Source organism: Anticarsia gemmatalis, chromosome 3 (assembly GCF_050436995.1).
Source record: "Anticarsia gemmatalis isolate Benzon Research Colony breed Stoneville strain chromosome 3, ilAntGemm2 primary, whole genome shotgun sequence".
NCBI classification, from domain to species: Eukaryota; Metazoa; Arthropoda; class Insecta; order Lepidoptera; family Erebidae; genus Anticarsia; species Anticarsia gemmatalis.
In genome coordinates, this window is record NC_134747.1 from 6,237,149 (window position 1) to 6,264,083 (window position 26,935).

The 26,935-nt window shown below is 34.5% G+C and overlaps 1 protein-coding gene across 1 annotated transcript in view; it reads right to left on the reverse strand.

Annotated features, from left to right (window-relative positions):
* Pka-C3 (Protein kinase, cAMP-dependent, catalytic subunit 3) overlaps window positions 1-26,935 on the reverse strand; it is a 39,529-nt gene that overhangs the window by 2,213 nt on the left and 10,381 nt on the right. The window contains exons 2-6 of the mRNA XM_076136012.1: window positions 13,950-14,118; window positions 12,559-12,668; window positions 7,976-8,221; window positions 5,879-6,060; window positions 1,035-1,112 (exon numbers count right to left, since the gene is read on the reverse strand). Coding sequence (XP_075992127.1) covers window positions 1,035-1,112; window positions 5,879-6,060; window positions 7,976-8,221; window positions 12,559-12,668; window positions 13,950-14,118 — 785 coding nt within the window. The remainder of the gene's footprint in view (window positions 1-1,034; window positions 1,113-5,878; window positions 6,061-7,975; window positions 8,222-12,558; window positions 12,669-13,949; window positions 14,119-26,935) is intronic.

Below are 26,935 nucleotides of genomic sequence, written 5' to 3' on the forward strand. Positions count from 1 at the left end.
TATATGCGACTGCGGTGCGAGAGGTCTCGGGTTCGAATCCTGGGTCGGGCCAAACAGTCTTTTCTTAGATTTTCTGTTAAGAATTTCCTAGAGATTGCCCGGAGTTAGGAAGTTGAGGTCGAAGACCTCCGTGTCTCGGAGAGCACGTAAAGCCGTCGGTCCTGCGCCTGACCTCTCACTGGTCGTGTCGGTTATCCGTCCCACCAAACTATGAGAGTGATGGAATAGAGAGTGTACCTGTGTATTGTGCACACACTTGGACACTATAAACAAAGTCCGGCACAGATGGCCAGTTTCAATGAAACAGACCGCCGTAGCCGTATATCGGCTAGGAGGACATTATTATACATGTGAGTTAGTACTGTAATATAACAATAATGTTAAAATAACTTACAAATGTAAAATAAAAATATACGTTAAATAATAATTACAAATAGTTTTTTTTTTTAAATATATATTACCACTGATTTATCAAAAACAAAGGATTTTAATTAAATAGGGGGCACTTTATGAACACGTTGGTATCAGTTCCATGTTTGTTGGTAGGTGGGGACGGAGCCCATACATTTTTGCCCATAGTCCTTTCACACATACATAGACCGTTATCCGTATAAATAAAAAAAATGTACTCAAAATCAAAGGTGTTATCTATATTATATGTCATTGTTAAATCCTTCCTTTAGTTTGATACTCTTATCTGCTATTAACAATACTTTGTAAACCGAAATACGAATCATACGTAAGTATTATCAAATCGTTCACGTATAAAAGTGTTGTAATTCGGACGTACTTGGCCGTCCACTTGACCTAATTAAAATCACTGCTTATGCGGAGACGGTATTGCGCAACTAACTACACATTATGTAGGATTATCTAATTAGTGTTAATAACTAACGATCCAATTAAATACCAAAACCTCAAAGGCTGTACCAAACACCATCCTACAATCTTTAACCTTTGTACATAAACAAGATAAAGAACTCATTATGACTCATCTTATGATATCGTATAAACAAAAGTAATCAAATAAGTACCTGTAGTTTCTTCATGAACACGTCAGCCCAGTCTATATGTTTGAACCATCTGTGCCGTTTGACGTCTTCCGTGCCGCACTGCAAGAGAAACAACAACATATTAACACGAGAAAATATACAAAGAAGCACAAAGATCATCATTCAACCCACTGTATTACTGAAATGTATACGATCGATATCAGTGAAATATCAATCAATCATGAAAGCAATATTGACTATGACTATAACGCGCATTTGTGGGTGGCCGAAATTAGAGCAACTTTGTTATTATTGGCGTTCGCGACGTTCTTCAACGGTTAGACATCGTAAATTCTAAGATTTAGAGTTAGCCGAGCATATCGGAGCTTAATTTATTATTGTACAGCGATGCCAAGCGGGCCACTCGCTTTAATACCACCGTGGACCATTGGGAATTGTCCCATAATTCGTAGAAACCTGCGCTAATGTCCTAGTATTACCCTATTTTAATAACACACATTTAATGGAAAACCAGGCTGTGATTACGCGCGTCGAGAAAAGACGTTCAACCACTTACAAGTTATGCGCGGTATTGCTAATTGTATGTACATTTCAATCTCGGGTTAAAGTCGAGAGATTAACTAATTTCCCGGGGATGAGATTTTCCGAGGCTCTTCTTTAATTTAAAGAAGGTTTTTAGAGTAGATAGGTACTAAGATACCATAGTATTAAACACATGTTAGGTATACACAACGATAATCCTGTAATCGATAGCTTAAGTGTATCTATGTGGCGCAGTGTAGTAGGTAGCTACCAACTAGGTCATAAAGCAAGTATATGATGAAGTATGTTCCAAATAATATTTTTGTTTGGAAAAATACGAGCTTGGTGCAAGTCATCGCGCGTAACAAGCCTCATAGTTTTCTAGTAAATACGGAGAAGTGGCGAGTACATGGTGGATGTGACGTGTGTGCGTCGAGACATAAGTCAGTGGCGGACAGAGGCGTTTGATGTCGCCGGGGCGGCCACCTGACTGATGGCTTTCTAAACATCTCGGCGACACCGCGGCAAAAAGCTCGGTGAAAACAACCAACCACTAACTGCAGCCGTTTAAAAATACATTCTCAGCGTGATAGCGAGCGACACTTTATTGGGCACGCCGCATCCCGATTTCTCGCTTACCATGACCACATAGAAAAGGGATATTTATAACATAGAAAAGCGTCTCCAGTGCGCCATTATACTTTCTACAGTCGGTACTTTCCGTGCTTTATGATGTCTAGGAAAAGCTTTCGCTTCGTTTTATCGTCCGTATATTATTGTATTTGTGCGTTTGAAACAAAACATTAAAGTAGCGTTGTTCTCGATACGACATAATAACAGTACGTTACAAAACTATCTAGCACATTGTTGACAACGTCAACGCCAAAATTAAATAAATATCAACAATGTGGCTTGCCCAATGGCTCGAACTCAATTTATTTTTTCATTTCACTCTCAATGTTTTTCAACTGACTTTTGAGGCTAGTCCAATTTTTTCTCTAATAAAATCCAAAATTTTGCAATTTATTTCAGTAGTTTAACAGTAAATATCTATAGTCTTTAAAATATAGCTTGATTAGAATGACAGATGTCAAACTGTTTTGACTAGGGTTGTAGAAGTATTGATCAAAATCGATAGCGAAAAAATCGTATCTAAAATAATTATATTCGATTCAATTATTTTTGCTAATTGTTGTTGTGAATCTTATTGTTTAAGCAAATTCGTATAGGACGACCAGCCCTAATTTTAACACCGCACGGAGACCTCTCCTAGTTTAGTATTAATTAGGAACAATAAAATAAAACAATGAAAACAGTTAAATAAAATTAATTTATTCAGTTAATGGTGCAATTCTGATGATAGGGATGAGGATGATAGTAATTTAGGATGCGCAGTTAATAGTGCGCATCCTAAATCAGTATCATCCTCATCGCTATCATCAGAATCGCTGGAACAATCTTGAAGATTAATTATTAATTCTTGGTCACGAATAGTATCAAAGTGTACTTCGCGATTAACGATTAATCAGATGATTTATTCTTATCTATTGTGTCTCCTCACTAAAATTTTTGCAACATGACGTAGCCTTGTAGAGAGGTTGAAAATTATTAGGTTTATTTTTAAGACTAAAGAAAATAGGACAGATTTTTAGTTTAAAGGCTGATTGTATTGAATAATTCTGATTTCTTATTGAGGATCTGTATTTAAAAAATAGTTATAATGCTAGACAAGACAGATTTTTCGTGTTTCAATTTGTAATACTCGTTAGACGTCACTACAAAGTTGTGTTCTCTGTTTTGCTTAGAACTGTCATTTTAATCAAGCTATATTTTAAAGAGTATAATTAGACATTTTAGCTGTATAATTAGATTAGAAACGTCTTTAATTTTATATTTCCGTGATGTCGAGGAAAACCCGTCCCCGTGGAGTGTGTAAGTGAATAGAAAATCAATTACGTACAAAGCGTCAAGATTAGATCAAAACTTATATATGAACTAAACTGGAATACGGCCAACTTCAAAGTCACATAAATTTTCTTTTTGGACACAATCCACTAAATGTAAAGTGTATGCCACCAAAAACATTCTGTAAAAACCTCAAGTCTCGCAGCTCAGTCTTTCTGGCGTAAAAAGTGGTGAGATCTATATAATACCAAGTCGATTAATCTATTTCGTCTTTACTTAAAGGACCTTCTGTCTTAAGTTATTACATAAGTTATTATCATGCCAATATTAAAAATATTTTACGTTTAAAACAAATAGACCGACCTGGCCATCGCATGATTTGTATGTATTACACTACACAGCACGACGAGAAGTTAATGCTCCTGAAATTTTAATGGCGAATTTGTGTTTTCATGCGATGACCAAGTCGATCTATTTGTATTAAACGTAAAATATTTTTAATATTGGCATGATAATAACTTATGTAATAACTTAAGACAGAAGGTCCTTTAAGTAAAGTCGAAATAGATTAATCGACTTGGTATTATATAGATCTCACCACTTTTTACGCCAGAAAGACTGAGCTGCGAGACTTAAGGTTTTTACAGAATGTTTTTGGTGGCATCTCACTTCTTTTTGTAGAACGAACATAAGTCCAATTTGTATGGAAAGACGTTTTTTCTTATAATTCAACATATTTTCCTATGGGAATGTTTTTCAGTTTCATGGGCTAAGCACCCTTACCCACCTTATATCCCCTCCCGTTATGCCTCATATAGTATGTACCTATCTACACCTATTATTTATTATTTTCTACAGTAATAATGATTCTTAACTGCAAATGTAATCTTGTAATCTAATACATTTATATGGGATTACAAAGTTAATGTTGCAGTTAGTGTATTTAGAAAACTGGACCGAAATTAGAAAATATTGAATTTTTCCCATGATTAAGACACTAAACCCTATTTGTATTCTAAATTTTAAGCTTCTAAGTCTGCTAGAAGTACCTTATACTTTTGATGATCGGTGAGTCAGTGAGTCAGTGAGTCAGTGAATCAGTGAGTGACAAAATTCAAAATTTTAACAAGTTGTCATTTTTAAACTACTGGTTCAAATTGACTGAAATTTTATATATACCGTGTTTATACAATTAATAATTAGTAGCTGAAAATTCAGGCTTCTTGTTTTATCCACAACGACATTATAGGGGGTCGAAAATAGCCCGAATTGCTTCGAGAAAAGGATGGTACGGCCGTGCCGCTTTTTTTTGCTCGACTTGCGGGGGCACTTCCGTGCCCCCAGATGAGAGTGGAGAATTTTAAAAAAGACTGCACTATCGTAACGTACCTATCCGTTTTTAAGATATGTATACTCGAATTAAGTGGCTTATAATGGGGGAAAGGCGCTTGCCAAAATGTTCGATTCTATTGTGTCATAATTTTGAATAAATTAATAAGTAGTTGGCAGCACGACGAAGTCTGCGATCAAAGATCTCTGATGGTATTGTAAATGTATTCGTAAACAAACAGTACTGCGCTATATTCTGAAACTATCACTGAAGCGGGTCAAGCGCAAGGCTAGTGTATTTCCAATCCGTTAACGAACAAAGCCACGAGTTCAAAATAAACTTTATATTTCGATACGTAATAGAAACGTGTAACGTCAACGAGCTCATTTAAAATATGTTAAATAATAACGTGAATTATAACGTAAATATTTATTTACGACAGCGCTCATAAGAACATGAAATTAATTTCCTGTTGATATAACTGTTGAATAACATTTTGTTACTAGACAAAACACGTTATTGACGGCTACATTTGTTAATGCAGAGAAAAAGATTCAAAACATTTAGAAAGAAAGCAATTAGGAAAACAATGATTGTCATCTGACATGGCCAATTAGAACGAGAATTTGGTTTTTAGATTTGGCAAAGCATTACCCGTCGGTAATTAATTTGAGTAACGTAACATGTGCAGCTACACGTGAGGATCACAAAATCGCGGCAATAATAAAAACAGTTTCAATGAAAGTGGAAATAGAATGCGTGAGCGGAGTGCAGCGCGCCGGTGGCGGGAAATGTTCAACAACATAATGTCATATCAGACGGTAACTGTCGTCACGTGGCTGCTCATTTTCTCTGCCACAGTATCAACAACTACAATTAATGAATGCAGTCTCTGTGTTCACAAACAAACATAAGTATTTTTAGTTTACTCAATTTCTAATGACATATCGAAACGTCGGATACAGGTTTTTAGATTGCCTTATAACGTCATTTCACATCCTTCATTTGAAGCCTACGGATGGATAAGCAATTAGTTCATACTAAGGTTGCCAGTTTATTAGCTAAGGAGCATTTAATACAAGTAATCTGTCAGTGAATATGTACATACCTTCATATTGCCAAGCCTTTTGGTTCTGTCTTGTACCAGCAGTTTCTTGATAATGTCCTTGGCGACAGGGTCCAGGTGCCGCGGCCACTCCACGCGGCCGTTCAGGATCTTCTCGTAGATACCGAACGGGTTGTCGTCGTAGAAGGGAGGGTAACCCACTAACATTTCGTAGATGAGTACGCCTGGAAACAAAAGACAACACCATATGAAACCTTATCACACGTTTACTTTATTTCCTATCTAAAATTTTTGGATTAGTCTCATAATAGCCTAGAAAACTGGTACTGTAAAAATCAACATTATTTTTTTATGTCCATCTGTGCTCCTAAAGAAATTCATAAGAAATCAATTTTCATTTAACAGACGTATAGATACCGACAGTTGAACATAAACATTTATTTTTAAATACGCAAGTATTGGTTGCAAATCGAATCCGATCTACAATCAAAATCTTTCTACTAAAATACATCATGTTTTATTATTGAAACCCCATAAAGCTCTATCCTATTTATAATCGTAGTAAAGTCGTAATTTTCTAATACTATCTTAATAGCGATATACGTACTACGTTCGAGTAGTCGTTTAATCAATTTTCATTACTCAATTAACGTCATGAGTTTAACTGATGGGACATTTTATTAATTAAAACAACAACAACTATATTTTACATTTAAGTTATCAGTGCCAAAACATTTGTTGTTCCATGGACCTAATAAGTAGGAATTATATGGTTTGTGAAGTTATAAATGTGTCTGCAAATATGGACCCTTGTCAAATATTTAGTAGTAATTGTCTCTTAATACGATGTTTGCCAAACGTAAAGTATTAAAATAGAAGGACTAAAATTAACGACGGGATTGTTTTGAATGCATAGTAACATGATACTGAAGAATATCAAGAGCTGCAAGTATATAGTATTATAAATAAATATTGTAAGATGCCAAGCACGGGAGTTTGAAATACAACTAGTAGTAGCATAAACATTGTTTGCAGATACATAATTGTATAATTAGCCAAGATACCACATGTAGAGTAATAAATCAACTAAATATGTGAGTATATTATTAATAATCGTATGTAAACAATTAATTGAATCGGCGCCACAGAGGGCGTACCTACTACAATAATAAACTACAAGTGATGACAATACTAAGACAAATTGCTCTATACGTCAACGAATATTTCATTTCAAACGAAACAACGACAAATGTAGAGACAGCATTACAATGAAAGGCAGAGGACACTGCTTTTAAACACAAAAATGTGGAAACTTTTAGTAAATAAATAAATAATGTATATATGACGTTGTAAACTCTTGCAAGAAACGCCTAGCTTACTCTTTTTAATCGCAAAAAAAATGTTTTATTTTTCTACTATAAATTATTTATATTTTAACGATTATAAGAAAGGTAACTGGCAAAAAAAACACTTTCTAGGATACATATTAACGAAAACAACTAAAAATAGCTAAGTATAATCGCCTTTCCAATTCTATTTTATATATTTGTAACAGTCTATAATTATTATCTATATATTAACTATACTATAAATCTATTAATAACAGTTCACAAATAGAAATAACATCATAAAATATAAATAATCCGGTGTCAAATATTTTTTAAAGTTAAAACTAACCAGTTTATAATTATTTATTTATAGAGGTTCAGCGAAACAGTGACATTAAATCAATTAAAACAGTGCAATAAATTGCACAACTTTCTTATTTATTTTTAGACAAGTATGTCTTTCAAATTACTTTTTAGATCTCTAATCTGACAGGACCCATTAAGGACTACCGACGAATAATATTTTACTACGTCGTAGCGGGATTACACGTGAACCTTATACATAAGTACGTTACATACATTATCTATAGTTACAATCAAAGCGGCGAACTCATAAATGCTATTACAGTTTCCCTGAACACAAAGACTTTGGTGGCGTGACTAACCCCCGTTTTCCATTACGTTACCGCAATGACATTTTTAACGATAAAATATCGTTTGTTTTCGGAAAGGCAATTAAGTTGGCACGAAAATTATTTCCGTGATATATCCGAATAACTACAAATATAGTTAAATAAAGTATTGAACTTACCCAAGGCCCACCAGTCCACGGCTTTGTTGTGTCCTTTGCTTTGGATGATTTCAGGCGCGAGGTACTCGGGGGTGCCGCATAATGTCCAAGTTCGATCAGTCAACTTTTTCGCAAAGCCAAAGTCCGTGATTTTCAAATGTCCATCCCTGGCTAGCAGAAGGTTCTCTGGCTTCAAGTCTCGGTACACGATATTACGTGCATGAAGATATTCCAGCGCTGACACGATTTCTGCAGCGTAGAAGTTTCCTGCGAAAATAACATTAAAATGCATTGATTTTTTTATGAGTTCAACCTATAAAGCTATAACCAACGACCTGATTTCAGGCGAGGCACGATGGCAAATGTTTCGTTAACTTTTTATGATTGATTGCAATTTTTGTTTGCTACACAACCTTAGCTTTGTGGCTTTGGTTTTATAAAAATGTAGATATCTGGACTTATAAATAAACTAAAAACTAGACATTTAAATTGTGGCTAGGTATAAAATGTATTTGCAAGTTGTAAATAAACCAGGAAATCGAACGAGTAATTTGATGCCAATTATCTCCGGCCAGTTATTCCTATTTTAAGCGTAAACCAATCTTAAAACAACATTCTAATGTATTCAAAATATATACATTTACGAGGGGTCGGGTAGATCACTACAGATGCAACTAATAGTATATTATAAATCCACCTACATCACTTTCACTATTACAAGTTATTTTCCATTCACTTCATATACATAAATTATGACCCCGGTTATTGTTGTCTCTTGTTTACAAACGAAATCTCGAACTGGTTTTTAACTTTTATAGGCACGCCATAATATCGTTATTTACATTTAACTGGAAGTCATCTAGATAAAGTTTATTTTCGGAAGGATGTTACAATAGTTCCACTGCATAACCGTTTAGAAAATGGAGAAAGCGCCAATCTAGCTTAAAAAGAATTTAATTCTTTAACAACTCTAATATTTCTGAACTACTTTTTATATTTACTTATGGTGTTAAAACACAAATAAGTAATATTGTTTTCGATTAAATATCGTATGATGGCTCTTCCGTTATATCGTACAACATTATTCATGACAATGAATGTGCAACGATGAATACTGCCAAAAACAGTTTTAAAACATTCTACAATCTTTTCCCCAGTATTTGTGATTTATTGCTACTTTAAAGATTTTTTCAGCCACTTAAATCTGAAGTAAATGAGTTAAACATCATCTTAAATGTAAACACTTTTACCAGAAAGAATAAAACAAAATTGTTTACAAACAAATATAATTGTTTGAATATATTTACCTACTTACATATATTTTAACAATGCAGGTATGTTACGAAGACGTTTTTAAAAACCTGATTTAAAAATTTAAACAGAATTTAATACAATTTTTAAATTCTGCATATTATGTGCATGATTATTGAGATGAATATTATTATGACGGTATCCGCTAATTATTACCTCGTTATTAAAAAGAAAACAAAAGGAAGTGAACAATCGTAAACCAAACAATAAAACGTAAAATATTTTTTTTATAAACGCCTACTGGAATATTCGAACGGATGTAAAAAAAATGCAGAATTTATGGTTCACTGTGCGGAATATAACAGAAATGAGTTAAAATCATCATAATTTGTTTAATAAAATACTATATAGATAGAAAAGTAATAATAATAGATACTATACTGTGACGAGTTAAAAATATTTTGCTAGATTTAAAAAGTAATCAAAGATGCAAGTTTGTTAAAATATGCAATTTTATTAGTGTGTCTGTGTTACTTTTAGAGTATTACAAATGGCTTAATTCATATATTTAATTAATCAAATATTTGTTTATTTTTATTAAAATAGCTAAATTAAAACTTGTATGTTGAACTTTACGTTTAGAAAATCTATTTACAGAACCCACACTGATTATGATCATATCTGTTTATAAAACATTACATTTTATTTGAATAACGATTTTGACTTTAATATAATTATAATAAATAAGTAACGTTATGTTTACGTAACAGTATAACATGTTAGATATAGCTCAGGATTAGCCAAATCACGTTTATTTTTATAATTCGTAAAGTCAATGCCAGCTGGATGAGGCCCGGCGTCACTTCACGCTCGCATTATTTGTGAGATGGAAAATCTCTTGCATGAAAACACTGATATTTCACAAATCATTAAAAAATATAATCCGCATTAAAACACTCGTAAATTACATTTTACTACCTGCAGACACTTACTGTGATAAAAGTGTTTATTCTAGCCTAGACTAAGAAAAGAAGTGTCGACTGTCGACTCTACATACATTTACATACAATTAACTAAGTATATCTTTGTAAAACGATTTGTTATATTCGAAAATGTTACAAATGTAGTAAGCCTATTAAAGAAAGCGATAGTGGGCGACATCGTTGATGGTACCACTCGGAACCATGACGAATATGGCGTCTTTGCGGCAACCGTCGATGACATCACGCCATGAATAACGCGCCCAGACCAAACAAAGGTGATCGTACTAAACAAACCTTTTTAATCCGAAAAATATATTTAATCAAACAGATACCGGCCTAAATGAATAATAAAGTTCCACGTTTGAAAATACATTTATAATGAATGCGGATCAATTTGTTTTCTTTTTCTAAATTAGGACACCTACCACTTAGACCAGCCAGTTCGAATTGTAAGCAGGGTGAAGAATGCTTTCTTCTTTGAAAAGCAATTTAGTTCACAGATGGATCTCTCTGGCACAGTTTATATTTTGCCTGCTTCGATTCCTCTTTGGTATATTATTACACTTTAAAAATCTCTTTTATCTTCAGTACCGTCTTTTGAAATCATCAACTGAATCCGTTCATACAACGCTAGTGCAAGTGCACTCCATTTTTCTGCTTCCCGTCATGACTAGTGTAAAGTAATAAAAAAGTTGATACGCCTATCTCTTTAGATAGATGTGTCTTTATAATATCTTGTTTTTCATACTACACGGTGCTGATAAATAATAGCATGGACATTTTTACATGTAAAAATAACACATCCAAAAATAATTTAAAGAAAAGGCATTTTTTTTACTAATCTTCGCATTGTCAAAAGTAAGTCGTAAATATTGGTCAACAAGTAATAAAGAAATCTGGAGAGTGTTTATGAATGCAGATGATAATTTATTATTGTGTGCGGTGCACGTGAAGTCGTGCGGCGTGATGGCGCGGTGGCGCGGTGGTGGCGCGGGCGTCATGATGTCTGGCTCAGCGGCAGTCAGCAGCCGCCAAATGGCGCAGACATTTTTATTGTCAGGGAGCTATAATATTCCAACGTCAACGCTCTAAGCCATGAAAAACGGGCGAAAACACCTTCAAGTCGCACGGCACTGAAGACGTAGAGTATTATTATTTAATCTACGAGCGAAGCCCGACAGTTACTCGTTTACTCCTCACGTCACTGAACCCACATGAGCCCCTATTTCTGTCTTGTCTTTTCTCCAGAAACACGAGTCGGTCATTTGCCGTGTATTTTTTAAATTTTTTTGCAACTGTATTTCATTACACACAAGTAGTACGGTATCTATTATTTTTCTCAGTATTCGCAACACATTACGTCAGTTTAAAAAGACAAAGTAATTAAGGACAAGCTGTATTTTTGATGTGGTATGAGGTGTGTATTTTTTGTTTTGTTTTTAACTGTAATATAATATTTAATTCGGCTAGAGCTAGTCGTATTTCGAACATTTCGACCATAAAATGTACCAAAAATATACCGACAATGTTGACATCATCGGGCTATAAATGGCTAAAACTAACGGTCGAATTTACATTACGGTTAGGTACATTCGAAGTTTATTACATACTAGACATCGCCTTTCTTACGACTTCAGTACATTCGTACGGTAAAGGTGCAGCGTGCAAAAGTCAGAGGGAATAAATCCTAACTATTCTAATTTTACAATTCTTGCTCATGTACACCTATCCTACATATATTGTACGTTCACGTATACATAGATTTTAATTATTTTTAAAGGAAATCTATAATTCATTGTTACAGCGTGACTAGTTTATTTAAGTCTGTTGTTTAAATAAACATCTGTCGCGTTTTCATTTGTTGGAAAAGTTTAGGCATATTAAAGATAGTAACGTTTTAGCAGCCGTTGACATAGAATTATCTGACACGCGGCGAGACGTCGTTTTATTTTTCGACTTTGAGCTTTATTGTGCTAAAGTACAAGGATAATATTCGATACAGACACAGTGATGTGATAAAATCTTGAAAGAAGTGGACATCGTGGATGATTGCAGATGCCACGGTACGGTGGCCTGCGTGGTGCTGGCATCTCTCCAAATGTTATTTATTTATTCCGCTCCAGTTTATTTATTTACATCGATTAATAACCGAAATTCTTACTGTATTCTAATCTAGTCATCAAAGGTGGAGGACATCGGGTGATGTTGTTTTTGTCTTTGTTGTATTCAATTTTACGTAAATTTATACTAAAGTGAGGGACATCGAGGTCTACTGTATACGAAACTTGTGCATTAGAATTAAGTAGAAACTTCCGCAAAAACAGCAAGGTGTGAAATGATGTATGTAAAGTGAATATATTGTATATTTACCAATACTGTTGCTGAACCTGCCAGCGTTTCTCAGGTAAGAGAACAGCTCCCCGCCGCACACGTAGTCGAAGAGCATGTAGATACACGAGTCGTCGTGTGTCCACCACCGCCTGCAATATATCATAACTGTCATCAACTGGTAGACGCGGCCAACATCAGCGCAGATCCAAGTCCTCGATCACCACAAATTGGATGCCTAGTACTCGCTCGGATAATTGTAGTTAGAAATGCTTGCCAAGGCTTACACTAACCATAACATAGAACGTATTCAAAACTTCTCAATTTCACTTACGGTATTTCAATTACTTTTAAATTCTAAAATGTAAACGAAAGTTGTAAAGTTGTCTAAATCAGTGCCTCGATTCTCTACTACTATCGACTACCGACAACCGAGCTGTCATCGAGAAATTTTGTATGAAAATCTGAACAGCGCCTCTGACGGGTGTCGTAGGAAACAATTTGGCAGTACATTCTAAATGTCAAAATTCGATAGCTAGCCGGTTGTCGGTAGTCGATAGTGCTACAGAATCGAGGTACAGAATATTTTTCGAATGTTCTTACGCACAAATAAACGAATCCATACACTTAAAGGAAATGTGAAAACTATTATTCGCGTTTTGTCTATTTGATTTAGAATCTTTGAAATAAACAAAGACGTCAACTGAAATTGATTAATGGGCTCAACTTATTTTAAAACTTCGTAGAATGCAGTGACGACAAAAGCATTGCTGATCACTATTATACCGCCATCAATAGGGCACGCGCGTGACATTTGTCGCCTCGCGACGATCGCACTTGGCGCTAATACGGCATTTACAATCTCTAAAGTACTCTAAACAAATTAGAGCGCGCCAGTACAAATAATAGTAAATAATCTAATCGATATGCGCATGTTTAAACTCACTATTGGGTCAAATCAATCTGATAGGAAAGAGGCCGCTTCTAGAAACAACAAAAGTTTCTTTTCAGGTCAATTGATCTTGAAATACTAATAAAGAAATAACGGTAACGTTATCGCGGAAATACAATTGTACAAATGCAAATGACAACGTGATGTCGATGAAATTTGTTGTTAATCAGTCGCACCATGCGCTAGCTGGAAGGTGGAACGATTAGAAAGAAAACAGAGGTAAGTAATAATATTGGCCGAATGCCGGTGTTCGGCGCTCCTTATAATTGACGTGCGTCACATGCACTCATGCACGTTTAATTAAACGTCCAACTGTGTTTCAATGGTAAACATCGTTGTTATTACCCCGCGAGAATAATGATACCCTTTAGATATGTCGCATCTGTCTAGACGTTTTGGATAAACACCAAGAAAATTAATTGCAACAAATGATTGACGGGACATGGCAATTATTTATTAAAACATTGAAGGATGCACTTACAAGTTAACTATGAAAGGATGATTGATTTCGGCGAGGATGTTCTTTTCGTTCATGACGTGGTCGACTTGCTTGAGGCGGATGACGTCGGCCATGGACAGTATCTTCATCGCCAGATATTCATCAGCGGCTTTGTCACGACACAGGCACACGCGACCGAACGTGCCTGTACCTGAAACAATACAACAAAGAACATTAGCACCATGTCAGCTGGCACGTTGTACAATATCACTAAGTATCACAGTTATACAGTCAGCTACTGATAATGTCACTCCATGCTATGAATAATTTGAAAGATTTCGACCATTGATCATGAAAGTTGCATTTCACGTTCGAAGTAAGACGATATGTTTTTGCAGCCCAATTGCATGTGTCAGCGTATTACATTTGGGTCAGATATTCATCCAACATGATTTTATAAGGCTGGAACCGCTGGAGGAAAACAATTCCCAGTACACTACCTACAGTATCAAAATAAATGAATCACTCCCGGAGATTCCCGAGTCATTTTAATATACCATCGTACTGTAATGTGCCTAATGCGTTCGTGGTACTCGATAAACAAATTGAAAAATAAATTACTTGTAAACAAAACTCACTCATCAAACATTTGTATGTGGTTTTTATCCATCTCTCAGTGTTCAGTTATTTAACCGAGTTTTCGATTTACAGACTTTGAAATAGCCCCAATTAAGACTCAATAAACAAAGTGAAATACATTACTGTTACACAAATAAAAACAATGTAGCATTAAGCACATTTAACGAGTAACATTTTTAATAATACGCGTTCTGTTTACCTCATTTTGTGACTGTGATGAAAGTAAATAAGGAAAGTGCGCACCGTCACTGAGTTCATGCTGCAATCTTAATAATAGCCAAACATACAATATGTTACAATACGGCGATATTTTTACGTGAATTCAATGAGGCTTTTACTGAATTAATTTTGTAATGAAAGCCAAGCGAATGGCAAGGCCCATCATTATGTCACCGCCTTACGTTCCCGGAATAAGTGATCCAGTAATTGACCTTTGTAGTCCTTCCTACATAATACTACGTACAATAATTGAGTTAAGGAGCTCTACGTCTGTTTATTACTTCTATTTATATCTTATTTTACATACACAACGTTTATACCTACATGCTATATTTAAACCATGCGCTGTTTATTGCAACTGAAAGTTCTATCAGGATCCTTCTGTTAACGCACACAAAGAAGAGATTGTAAGAAATGTGCAGATTGTTAGTTTATAGCTTTACACTATAAAACAAGAAAATCATTAATTTCAAACGTAGAAGGTAATTTATTTTTTATGACTGGTTTTTGTTTACATACATTGTCTGGATAAGATGTAAAACCTATTTTGACGTTTTACTGTCAAGTTCAGAGACCTGAGAAAACTGGGTGAATTTTGCACAAAAATGTGAGGTGTGGTTGAAATCTGATGAAACAAGTAATATAATCTATTTGTTGAGAGTTTGACGCAATCTGTATTGATTCCAAGATAATGTATAGACTGAACCATTCAATCAATGCCATCGTACGATTATCTTACTCACATTTCATAAAAAGGCATATTTTTGAGGCAGGGTTCGTGTTAATCAATCATTTATACATATGTACAATATGAGTAGGTACATCACTGGGGTATCAGAGCGTATCTCGCCTAGATCTGAATTGATATAAAAAGTAAGTACATATAAGCTTCCTTCAGTGATTGGGAATTTTGACAGATTTCTCACCTGTTGTCTTTAATGTTATCTATCTATTGAATATGCCATCTAACACCTGTCTGTAACTCTGAAATAGAAACGATAGAGTGACAGCAAGTAGAAATGCGTAAAAAAAACATTCTAAAATATGTATAGTTAACTCTCACAGGGTATTAAACATTTTATGAGATGTGAGCTTCACACATAGTAGAAAGCAAAGTCGCTTCCCGCGTCTGTCCATACGTCTGTATGTACGCTTTAGATCTTTAAAAACTACAATACGGATTTTGACTCGGTTTTTTTAGTAGATAGCGTGATTCATGTGAGCTAGGTTTATGTGTAAAAGTTGACAAGGTTTTTCTGTAAAATAGGCCGGTAGTTATATATAAAACTGTTTAATAAATTAATATAATATCAGAAAATAGAGACTAACTAAAGTTCTATTCTCTATTTTCTAAGCGTGACATAAGATGAAGCACCTATTTACCTATCAAGACGTGAGATTCAGATTTATATCTCGCCACTTACGATAAAGCAAAAAACCCCTTCATCAACGAAATCTACATATCGAAGATTTCAATATCGATGATGTAATTTTTGTAATAAGCATATTTGCTTGTAAGCTCAATCATGTGTCCCGTTTTAGCAAGTGACGGTTTTGAACGACAGAAAAGGATGGAGCGATGGGATAATGGATGTGTAGACTTACCCTAAGTACTAAAATGTAGCTTAGACTTCTAGAACGGTAGGCAAAAAATGTTGCATCAGTCACCTACTTACTGCATAATCGGATAATACTAATTCCCTATAAAAAGTATGGCTTCAGTCTCTCTTGTATAAAATAAACTACCTAATGTATTTTCATTGTTTTACAAAATGTATTTTTGAATGTACATTATTGTGGTAAAAACTTTGACCAACAACTAGATACTTTTGCGGTATTGTTTAGAACAAAACAAATTATTTTATATGCGGTTGTAAATGGTACATTGTATTTATTATCGGTCTTATTCGTTCTATAAATATACAAATGGCTAGTTTATCTATTTAGCAAATAAATTGTGCATTAATAGTTTATTGACTCGTACTTATCCGCAAACCATTCCTGTATTAACATAAAGAATAGCAAACAAGTACATAGTGGTTGTGTTCTGATTACATATTTGATACAAGTCTTGCGTAAAGACCTACTTTATGCTACTACAATATTATAATAACACATCGCTTTTACATATTCATGCAATGGAGGTTGACATGCGATTGAATTCAATATCAATGTCACGAATAACCTGCAGAACAATAGGCTGTTGAACTGTGCTCGTAAAATATTGATAATAACGGCTAGAAATAGTTAAAACCATCTCTTTTGAAGTCGTGAGTTCGATACATGCAAGTTGCTTTTAGTACTTTTCTTATTTTTCGTGTGAACAAGTATACTGATAATTTTATCGGTATACTTGTTATTATGTAATGATAAGCACCTAAAATATCCATCCATACTAATATTATAAATGCGAAAGTAACTCTGTCTGTCTGTCTGCTACTCAATCACGCCTAAACTACTGAACCAATTTGCATGAAATTTCGTATGGAGATATTTTGATACCCGAGAAAGGACATAGGCTATATATCATCACGCTACAACCAAAAGGAGCAGAGTACCAGTAAAAAATGTTATTGGACGCAAGCGAAGTTGCGCGGGGCAGCTAGTACATAATAATTTTTATGGAGAAAAGGTGGCGCACAAGCATATCGCTGAATTAAGAGCATTATCAAGGGAAGCCCGCGAGCATCTTGATCGAGTCGAGTGCGTACTCACGTATAGAGGGATTCAGAATCATCAATGTCATTTTGATGTGAAGCATTTTGCAAAAATATATATTACTACCGTGAAAAAAACCTAGATTTTAAATTTGTCCCAACAGAATTATTCTTGTAAGATCAAAACGAATGAAGCTCATAACTAATAAAGTATTTTTTTTCTTCGCCTTGAATATAGTATACTAGAACCAGCTCTCATGTTATGACACATCGTCTATTTACGACACCGTATCACGTACAGTTTTGTGATTTTAAATAATTTTTAAATATTAACTGTTAAAGCGTTTATCCCTTCATAATTTTCGACATTCTGACTATACGTAGGAGCGAGTGTTTAGATATTACGATAATTAATATATTTTTTCAAAAGTCACGTATTTACTTTGGTTGTAAATTAATTAATAATGCTTGTTTATATATTTTTTTAACAAATAGTTGTTTACTGTATAGTGCTTGTTCCCACGAGATAACAGGCTTCATCCATCACTGTTTTTTCAACAATACTGGTTAATCTGGTCTTAATGGTAGGCAGTGGAATCATTTTGGAATTCAAAATTAGCTCGAGACAGGAGTTAATAATATTTTTTTCAATTTTAATACTGCCGAAGAACACAAATTATGCAGAAGAAAAAGACTTAGACTCTAGATATAATATTCTAAGTTAATATTATTATGCGATATCGATGGACCTACCAATTTAACTAATGTGTTAAGATAATATTATTATGCGATATCGATAAGACTACCAATTTCTAATTAATATAATTATGATCCACTCGACAGTTACACGAAACAGAACGCTATAATCGCTTACTTCCTTCCGAGAAACACTTGAACGTAACCAAAACTTGATCCATATAAAAATAGGATTCCAATGTTTCAAGAAACGACACAGTATCATTATAAAGAAGTCAATTAAATCGATCTAAAATATTGCTACCGAAACCTACTATTTAGGTTAGAAGGCCGATGATCCTAAAAACGGGCTATAATTTGCGTAACACTAGTTAATGCGTTGATGACGTAGCGGGAACATCTTCTACGCACTTTATTTTCTGCGTTCAGTTGCGCAAGGTTCTGGTCGGCTCTCGGAAAATAGGAACAGGGGCCATCAAATAATCGTCGACGGAAAGGAAACACGCTACTGACGACACTAATTCAGAGATACGCGCGCTTGTAACGTTAGAAAAGTTATTTTACTATGAAATCTCTCTACTAACCCGTCGTTGTGGACTTCGCACTTTGTTAGATTATCGACACGGATGTACATTTTCTAAAAGAATTTCTATCAATACTATCGCAATAGTGATTCATTACATCCCATGCATAAATTTCATCACTTTAGTTTATCTGTACATCTGTTATCAATGTCCACTTTTATTTTTATCATAACTACCTTCTCACATCACATAGAGTATGACGAACAAACACAATCATATTTCATTATATTAAATTGTATCTACATATAGATGAGGTTAACGCCCGTCGCGTGTTCTCAGAAAGGGATGATTCAGTTACCAAAATAAGATCTTATATTTCTCTTATAAATATATTACTTGTCTCGTATGAAATCTAATCTTACAGAAACATGGATTTGATTTGCCTTCAATAATCTCTACGGAAACCCCTAAAACAATACGGTATTTCATTTTATCAACGTTGTACTGAGTAGATTAGGAATTCAGTTATTCAACGGCCTCTGAGACTCAGAATGCGGACCCATTTAAAGCGATTTTATCGGCGGCGACTATTATTCCCTTGTTGATTTATTAATCTTACGACAGGAACATAGTAGTAAACAACACTAGTCGGTAAAATGGAATATTTTAAGGGGAAAATCCGATTATACACAAACCAAAAAGCTCACTGAAAAAAACAGAGAAATAATAGAAGACTTGAAAAACTTAAACAAATATTCTAACTATAAATAGTAAATCTTTATATGGCCACTATATTATTATTATTTACACGAGACAGTGTAAAACATGTTTCACCTGATGCACGCGGTAATTTGGAAAACTACCGGGTTTAACGACGCTTTCTCTCAATAATAATGTTTGTATTTTAATATAATTTATATGTTAACGTAAATAGCATGGCGTCTTCCGATATAAATTATAAGATAATATTACATAGAGCCAAGCTTGGCATGTAAACAAAAGCAAAATACTGCCCGTAGATGCTCAGTATGTTTGTAAAGTATAAAATTATGGTAAAATATTGCATAACAAGTATTTATTCGCGTCATAAACAAATCGATTGAATCGAGCGTTTTACATACAATAGTTGGACGTCTATCAAATTGAACGAATGAAATTCAGATAATGGATTCGAAAAAATAACTCTGTAGGTATAGGTTCATCACAACATCCCGACCTCTTTACTACCCTATGAAAACACTTTTTAATTTTATTGTCTCAAGGCTCTATGATGAAAATTTGTTCACACGATATAAACAAAGTCAAAATTATGACTAATAGTTTTAAAAATATTATATAGTTACCTATTTCTAAAAACGAGATATGGATGGCGTTTATTAGAGTGATGAAAAACTGTTCTATTGTGGAGATAAAATAAATCGCCTTGATGACATGCAAAAGTTCATTAACATTTTGACTTATTCAATTAGTCCAGGCGAACACATCACTGAACACTTAACACAATGTGTTGACATTTAACGGACATTCGTCACTACCTACCTGCTAGATTATATACATATTTCAATTGTGTAGTGCAAGTAACAGCGACAAAAGAAAACCTCGACACTGTAAGTTGCAAGTGACCTTTATCTTATATAATAGATATCTTATATAAATCCATTACGGGTGACGTTTTAGATCTGTGTATCAGAAATATCAGTGAAGGGCATTCACTAATTTATTCGATCAGAGTTGAACCGTACGCGCGCGACCACTTTCACTCTCGAGCATAACGCACGCGGCCGACGTCTGACGACTCTTTACGTCATCATCTTCGACGACACTAATTATATACCAAATAGAAAATTTATGTGAAATGATTGAAACTTTCCACGCCTACGACTCGACTGTATCTTATCTCATCTCATGTTGATGGGCGTTGCTTTCATAAAATGTCAAATAAATTCACTAGTCTACGTAACATTGCAAAAAATCGGAACTTGGCTACGGTACAGGGGTGGTAAAATTAGAAGTGATATATTTCTGAAATTAATTGGACTGTTGAGACTATTTAACAAAAATATAAATAAGTATAATATTGTCCAGTCGAATAAACCTAGCAAAAAGCAACGGGCCCGGCTGTTCAACAGTTTATGCAATGAAGATACATTCATTTTACATAATACTCGTAAACATGTAGGTGTAGATGCACCGTATTCACCTCCGAAGCTTGCATTGAAGCGTGTATTAAGATATTGCGCAATCAGTGATTGACACGATACAGGTGCTTACGAACCGCTGATAAATAATGCGTCCAGATGAAAACACGACGCGACTTTGGCAATGACACTCGCGACAAATCCTAAATAGAAAACGCAATAATTTAGACGTGTCGTATACGTCCGTAGATGACGGGAAGAAAGAGCATTTCCGTAATGTTACGTACAAGTATGTTGGCGCCTCATCTATTTCTTGCACGTCTCTCCGCTTTCACGCATTCTAATAGCAACCGTCGCAGAAGAATGCGTAAATGTTCAATAACTTAATATTAATTGTATAATACCTTAGCTCATTTATACAAACATCAGATCCACATCGACCCTGCCCCTGACCCTTTAACTTTCTAACATTCAAATGAGAAAATTTATAATGGTTTCCACTGCGCTTGACATCTAAATTAATTAATATAAGGTTATATAAAAAGTCGTCTTGGTCGTACGTAAGCTACGTGCTTGTGCAATAGAGCGATACCTTTCAATATCATTGCCATACTTAGTCTATTGGCATTTTACCCGCACAATAGTAGCGTGTACTTAGATCAGCACAATGAACCGCAATTATATCACGCAGTCCTATTCGTAAATCGTTAAACTATTAATAATAGAATTCTATTCAAAGGTCGTTACTAGAAACCATAGATATACGTACAAGGTGTTGAATTATTGACACAAAAGAACTAATTTAGTAAGGAGTATCAATATTATATACAATTAAAGATACCCATACATTATTGGTATTTGAATCGTTATACAACGTGTGCAAAAATTTCTCATAGTGTGGAATAAAAGTTACACATTTATCATAAATCATTTTTGTTTTAAATTCAATGTTTTAATATCGCATCTATCGTAAAGACGTGTGTCTAAATACTATTGACATAACACTTTACATCTTTACCCGTATTTGATGTTGCAAACTTATCATTCCAATGTTTTATTTTTAATCAAAATAGTTTAGTTCTTAACACCTTCACACTGGTTAGTTACAAATAATGGAGATTAAAGATTTACGCTTCAATAATCAAAGGTTGAGGCCGATTTAAAGTCTTTGTTTATTCTAAATATAGTGTCCATAAAGGCTCAATTATTGCGAGTGCTTCTTATAGAACAACGGTAGCCGAACACGTGTATGTATTTATCCAATTACTTAAGAGGTTAACGACCTTCCCACCAATCTTATATAAGCAACGTGTAACCGATATTAATATTTTATAATCAATAAAAAATTTACAACTCATTAAATGTTCAATGGAGTTTCCCAATTCAGTAGTTGTAAACCTGAATATTAAAATATTATATGTAAATATTGACCGGATCACTGAAAATATTTTGGTTCATTTTACAGCCATAATAATAAAGTATATTTAGGTTCAAGCCTTGTCCCAATTTTGGTGAAGTGCATGTGTTACCTACATATATTATTATAATACATACATCGTGTTATTGTATACCCTCCTGTCAAGTTGTCAGACAAATATATTCATAAACTAACACTTCATCATAATTATAACTTTCGCTTTTTCTAATTTCCGATTCGTTCACCACAAAGTAATTACACTGGAAATAAAGTTAATTTGTAATCTATTTTGAGATTAAAAGGAAATAAATTAAGTTAAATATTTATTATAAAACGTACTAGGGCTAGAACCTATTATAAAAATCTCTATAGAAACTGCTAATTATTTATTCTGGTGTATCTTTAATATTTAAAAATCAATAAACAAAGGAAAGTTTATGTATACAATTACTGCTACTCTTAAGCTCGGTTGACGTTAGCAATTTGCAGAAAGGTAGTAAAGACAAACAGGAAAATGTTTACTTTTTGTGCCAAACTTAAATATAACCACTCAACACGAAATGCTGTAAATAAACACAAATAAATTAATTTCCAGTTACAAACGAGTTCTCGCGGAAGTAATTTTGTAATCGTTTCTATTCTTGTCACCAATCTTCGAGTCGAAAATTAAATTAACTACTATTTCTATACTAGATTCAATGGTAAATAAAAAGCACGAAATTGTAGTGACACGCCAAACTTAAGCAATTATCGCTGTCAGCGAATGTAGCGCGATGACATCTGTCGGGATAAAGAATTAGCACTTATCTACTTGTATTTCTGTTCCTACTTTCCTAGTCCGTCATAGTCGAAATCGTTTAGTCACTTTTGACGCAAATGTCCCCACAAATTGATTCGAAACTTATGTCCGCTGCCAACCGCTTGGTACATTTCTTATGTAAAAGAAGACGTTTGAAGTTCAAACAACGCTTCAACACTCCGTTAGTTGGTCAGATTGTTTATTAGGTTTTTGGCCCCATCTCTTTAATTCGTAATGATTTTATGTTACCCGTGGGACTTAACTTTACACGAAATCATTCTTAATTTTAATTCGCATAAAGTTCTTTTTATTTATAGCATCACGCAACTACTTTTAGACTTGTTCTGATCATAGCAGTTCCATGAAAGTAAGTAATTCACTTCAATTAATCATGAACCTGTGACAAGTAAAAGTATTTTTGAAAGTAAAATATCATCACACGATGTATAAACTACTAATATTAATCATAATGATTACTTGGAATTAAGAGTATCTGCTTCATATTTTGATAATATTATAAATAGCAAACATATTAAAATCCGTGGTTACGGGTTCTGTTCAGCAAATTATAATTTTATATAAATCGTCATACTAAAGAACAGGAGTAGATAGGTGTTTTGAGAGAGTGTGACGTAAGCTCACAGCTGTCTCTATTTACACCGGCTTGACATACGTTCTATTATTTATTTTCTAAAAACACTTTTATCAGCATTAATCTTCGCGTTAGCAGCGAAGCGGTACCGCGCCGGGTGACGTCCTGACGCCGCCGGTCGCCTGCCGCCTGACGGGCAACCCACTGAGACCTTCAACCCAAGGCAACACGACGTATCAACGTAAAAACGTAGTTTATAACAATATTCCACTTAATTGTCGGTTAAATGACTTACTACGGATTAGATTAACAACTACTTATCTCACTTTTTGCCGTAATAATCCAAACTCTAACCCTACATCATATTTAAATACATTGCTCATATTCTTTTTTTATGAACAATTTTGTTGAAAAAATACGAAGAGATTTTTTATCACGGTGCATACTTTAAACACTCACTACTACAATGGAAATTCAAACTTCTATTGCAAGAAGACAACACACAATTTACTTTACATTCTAGATTATTCCATGCATTAGCCATAATGAAACTGGCAGCCACAACAGACAACTAACTTTCATTCGCATTAAGTTGTAATTTAGCCGTTCTTGTTCGCATCACCGCAAATTTCTCAAAACTTCTCTGAGGCGTTAAATAAGCGGAACAGCCCTGAAACATATGAACGGGTCACCGGGAGACTGAACGTATGAACGTATGGCAAGTACGTGTAATTATACCTTGTATGACAACTACGGGAAGTGTAGCGTCGTCTGTCGTTTGTAGTTAGACCGCAAACTCACACACACGACTGAAACCGTGTCTTATGTCTTCTTGTGTTTGTTACGAAAAAAGTTTGCTGAAAATACATTCGATGGGTCTGCAACCTGTCACTAATTGAGATTATTGTGAACATAAAGACTAACGCATTACAGCCCTGAAGCCATGTGCGCGCTCTGAGCCTTATACAAACCTAATGATGGTAAAATATTTTAAAATTATTTAGGTCAAATAATACTGTTAGATTAAAATATCGAGTAGTTTGTGTAATAAATAAATAGGAGACAGAGTGAGACAAAGTGGTACCACTTTTATTATACTGAGTCAACGGCCAAACTACACACTCTACATCAAAAGAACTGTCGGTCATAAGTTTGTGTGTTTATATTGACTCACTAAGACCGCATTTTATTCGCTAATGGTTTACAAACAACTTGTTACCCTAGAAACAGGATCTAGGGAAAATTCGATCGCATCAGTTTTCAATTCTTGGCATCGTTTAAGGCGATTTATTTTTGCAAATCAATCTTCACACCATCAAAAACTTTGACACAAATGTTCTCGATTCCGCGTTACAATATATTTAACACAGGCTATAAAGCGGTTTTTGACACAAATTGGGAACAACGCTTGAGTATAAGAAGAAATGTTTAAATATAACATAATGATATAAAAGTAAAATTCGGGAAAGTAACAAAAAAATTGGGTGCAGTGTTGAAAACATTTATTTGGCTCGTTAAGTGGCCAACACCGACCATATTGCGCGTTCTGAGAAACCGCCTCGTCATTAGTCACAGTCAGCTCGTTATGAGTGCTGTTTTATTAGAATACACCGTCCTATAATAAACTGCGGCCGCGTTACTAAACTATAACCGACACTATATGTAACCGTCTACCTCGTGTCAAGGATGAAAGTCAAAGTTGTGATTTTTGGACCAAATCCAAAGTGTCACCGGTTCCATTACATTAATTTATGAATGAACGCACTAAACTTTAGTGGGTGATATGCAGAGAGTTTGTTTATGGCACGCACGTCTTGTTACGCAGAATAGACGTGTAAATACGACTCTGTCTCGATGATACGGCGGAAACTGAGCGTCTCTCACTCAGACTCATGACGACTGACGACTTACACCAAACATGAGCGCGTACGTATGTACGTGTCCCGAAAAAAATGTTTATGTGACGCTAACATTTTACAAGTTTTAAAGTCAGCAAGTTTATTTTAAAAGTGTAGGTGTAAGTATTTATTACGTAAGTTTATTGGCTTCGATAAGTCTGCAGTGTGTAATTATTGGCATATCTGAAAGGCAAATTAAAATAACTTGGAATCTAGACTGGTAAAGTACCTATCTGACAATCACTGGAACCATTTAGGTACTCTACGGGAGGCTGAGAATGGAAACATTTCACAAACGAAGGTTAAACTAAACCACCAGCGTAGTTGAACGTCAGTACGTTCCGATCACTAAATTCTGAAAGCCGCGAATGCTCAGACAATTATAGGAGCCAAATAGCTTTGTCACACATTAGCAAACTTTATTTAACAGTCTTCAATACTCATTATCACTGTTTTTAATTATTTTCGATAGAAAATAAGCTTCACATCGGAATCGCAAATTAAACTTGTGGACTTTGTATTGAGGAAGTTCGCCATATAACGTCATTAATACATCTCAATCAACGTCAAGAATGTTTAATGAAATCAAATAAATTAAGAATCGTCATGTAGAAAGTTCTGTGGTTTAATGAATTCAGTGGTTTAAAAAAACATTGAAATAGGTCAATTCGAATGCCAATTGACTCTACAATTTTATGAAACGAATCTAGGAAAACAATTTTAGGAGTAACTTTATTGAATCTAAGATTCCATAACAATCAATACCTTATTACTAAGAGGTATATTTATGCACGAGTATTGGAGTTGAGCAGTAAATTAGCAACAAAACAATAGAACCGTCTGGCTCTCGTATTGTTTTACAACAAAATAACTCTCGGGTTGCTAAGCTGTAATACTATCCTCGAGTTTATTAAACAAATGCATTCACGAGGCAATTACGTTCGAAGACATAAGAGCGAGAATCGTTTTGTAAACTAGTTTGCGCGGCGCCTTCGGGCATTCTTTAAATGTACAATGTTGCCCCCGCAATAAAACGCATTACGGAACAATATCAAGCTTGATATAAGTACTATTATTTACGCTGCGATTGAGTGCTAGTAATTAAAAATAAATGATTTATGTTACCTATGTTCCATCTCCATTATGTTACTCAACTACATGTGTAGAGTCAAGTGAGATCCAATGTTACTACGTTTTAATTCACAATTCACGATTTTTTTACAATCGAAACTAAAAATCATGGAATTATCGAGAGAAAATCTCATTATTTGAACGCAGTTCTTTTGTTGCACTATAGTTAGCTGTTGTTTTAACAAGTAATGTTATTCAAACACAATCTGTCAACGTTATTTAATTCCCGTGTTTTCCTACTATTTCACCGTTACAGGCCCTTGAATAAAACAATTGTAGCACAGTTTAGTATTACCAAACCATTGTGATTGCTACAGA